General features: G+C 37.6%; 1 protein-coding gene across 4 annotated transcripts in view; it reads left to right on the top strand.

Moving 5' to 3' along the window:
- The window catches only part of LOC125026928 (katanin p60 ATPase-containing subunit A-like 1), an 18,800-nt gene that overhangs the window by 10,104 nt on the left and 6,196 nt on the right, over window positions 1-2,500 (top strand). For 3 of the 4 annotated variants that reach the window (XM_047615550.1, XM_047615558.1, XM_047615535.1), the window contains 2 exons: window positions 113-337; window positions 2,284-2,463. In XM_047615550.1, coding sequence (XP_047471506.1) covers window positions 113-337; window positions 2,284-2,463 — 405 coding nt within the window. The remainder of the gene's footprint in view (window positions 1-112; window positions 338-2,283; window positions 2,464-2,500) is intronic. The other variant, XM_047615543.1, reaches the window with a different exon arrangement.

Below are 2,500 nucleotides of genomic sequence, written 5' to 3'. Positions count from 1 at the left end.
TGATATGTTTGATGTTATTCTAAAGAAGGACATTCTTCAGATGCATATCTTATGTATTTCTCTGATTATTTAACTTCTTCACAAGTTCATCTTACTTACTGACTCTTCTCAGCAGGGTGGAGGAGGAAAAGAAGAAAACCGAGCCGGGAATGAAGAGGACGATGAGAAGAAATTCGACCCCAGTGGCTATGATCGCGACCTGGTGGATATGATCGAGCGAGACATTGTGCAGAAGAACCCAAGTATCCGATGGAATGACATTGCTGACCTGCATGAGGCCAAGAGACTGCTTGAGGAAGCTGTTGTCCTGCCCATGCTCATGCCCGATTTCTTTAAGGTGCAGTAAAAGATGGGCAGGTGTATATGATTAGATTTGGGGAAGAGAAGAATAAGCAGTTTTTTCAGTCTTTAATCCTGCTTCCAGACAAAATAATGAGTTGTTTTTTCTTCTTTTTTCTTTTTTCTTTCTTTCTTTCCAGCAAAAGAAAAAAAGCTTGAGAAATTGACATATTGGTAAGAAACAAAACATTCCTCAAGAAAATGAATATCATATCCTTGATTAGAAGACATTAGAGTAAATTAAAATTTAACAGATTTAATGAAATAGGATTACATTTATCAGGGTTTTCAGAAGCAGTGAATGGTTTGCTGAATTAAAAACGAAGAAAAAAAATTATTTGTAAAATTATGTGAGCTATTTATCAAAAGTTAGTGACATATTACTTTTGTAAAAAGCATAACATACCAATATTCTTAATGCTTAACCATCCAATAAACTTCTGGGCTAAGCCTCTTATGCCAATATTTCACAGAATTTGATATACTTAATTTTGGAGATTTTAAGGAATCTATTTCAAGCAGGTAGATATAAAATAATAAATTGCCATAAGAAAAAGTTTTCCTTAGATATTTCTTTACAAGATTATTTTGTATTTGTATTAGTATCCTGTATTTTTAGAGACTGAAATTTTAAAGGTACTCACCAGCAAAGCTTCCTAATATAAGTAGTAACATAATTTGGAATGGCTTAGGGGCACCAACCTGGGTGTGCATAGGGCATCATTGTCATAATGTGTAAAACCTACAGCTTCTGCAAGTGAATAGTGAATGTACCCACCCACTCACTCACCCAGCAAACAACTTCACCAATATTTCAGCTTTCACCAAAGACAGATTTAATTTTGCAGCTGAAGAATACTAATTTGTGCACCTGATGGCATTTTCTGAACCTGATGTATTGCTTGGTACTCTGCTTTATGATATGGGTCTCAGGGTTATATATCTGGGGATTCAGTATAGGCAGCCAAAGGACGAAGCATGATTTTCTGCACGAGAAAATATGTTTCTTGTAGTCATTTCAAATATTTACCAAACATGGTGCAAACAGGGCTAAAATAGTTGCTAGAATGAGGTGGTTGATAAGTTAGAAAAAAAAGTTTGTACCTGGTGTTCCAGCATATTCACTTGTCATTGATGATTTGGTGACCGGATTACCTTCAACAGGAATATTAGTACTAGTTTTAAATTAAAGTGATATGCAAACAATTGTGAATTAACCCATTGGATCCAGCTACATCACAGCAATCACATCACCAAAAACCCAGGCATTAGACGTACATGAGCACACACGTGTGTGTGGTGAAAAGATTATGCCTCCTATTTGCAAAGTCATTTACTCTTTTTTCACATAAGCGTTTTTAGCTTTTTGGCCATTTGCCAGTGTCCACAGTTGCCATGTGATTTGCATTATCCTGATGGTGATAGATTTTTTCTTTACACAGACTCGATATCATCTCTCTAAGTCCTCTACAACTTGGTGTGAAAAGATAGAATTATGTAATTTGTGTCATTTTTTATTTTTACGTAAAATTCAATTTTCTGTAATACAACCTGTGTCACCAATCACAGTGCCAGAAATATGATGCTGAGCATGAAAATGGTGTCTTCCATAGAGGCTCCAGTCACGGTTCATGGGCATTACATTCCACACTCATACATCGATGGGAATAATGCAAAATCGCCAAATGAGTAAAATAAACTCGTGGCAAGTCTATTCCATCAACCAGGCCTTCAGCTGAAATGATCACAATGGTAGGTTGCATCACCCGGCCTACAGTCAGATTTTCCCATGACAGCACGTTCACGTCACCCGCCCCTCAAACCAGATTTTTTCATGACAGGATGGTCGCGTCACCCGGATCCAAGGGGTTAAGGATGGTTTATATCTAATTTTTATACAGATTGGTTTGTCCAAAAAATAAACATTGCTGGTTGCATTTCCAGGGCATCCGACGGCCTTGGAAGGGTGTGTTGATGGTGGGACCACCAGGCACAGGCAAGACCATGCTAGCTAAGGCAGTTGCTACTGAATGTGGCACAACATTCTTTAACGTCTCTTCTTCAACTCTTACATCTAAGTATCGTGGAGAATCAGAGAAGCTGGTGAGACTTCTGTTTGAAATGGTAGGTAAAATGGTTTGTCAACAGTGAAGAGACAATT

This window comes from Penaeus chinensis, chromosome 1 (genome assembly GCF_019202785.1).
Source record: "Penaeus chinensis breed Huanghai No. 1 chromosome 1, ASM1920278v2, whole genome shotgun sequence".
NCBI classification, from domain to species: Eukaryota; Metazoa; Arthropoda; class Malacostraca; order Decapoda; family Penaeidae; genus Penaeus; species Penaeus chinensis.
The sequence above is the reverse complement of the archived record's forward strand: the minus strand, read 5'-3'. Positions and strand labels throughout refer to the sequence as shown.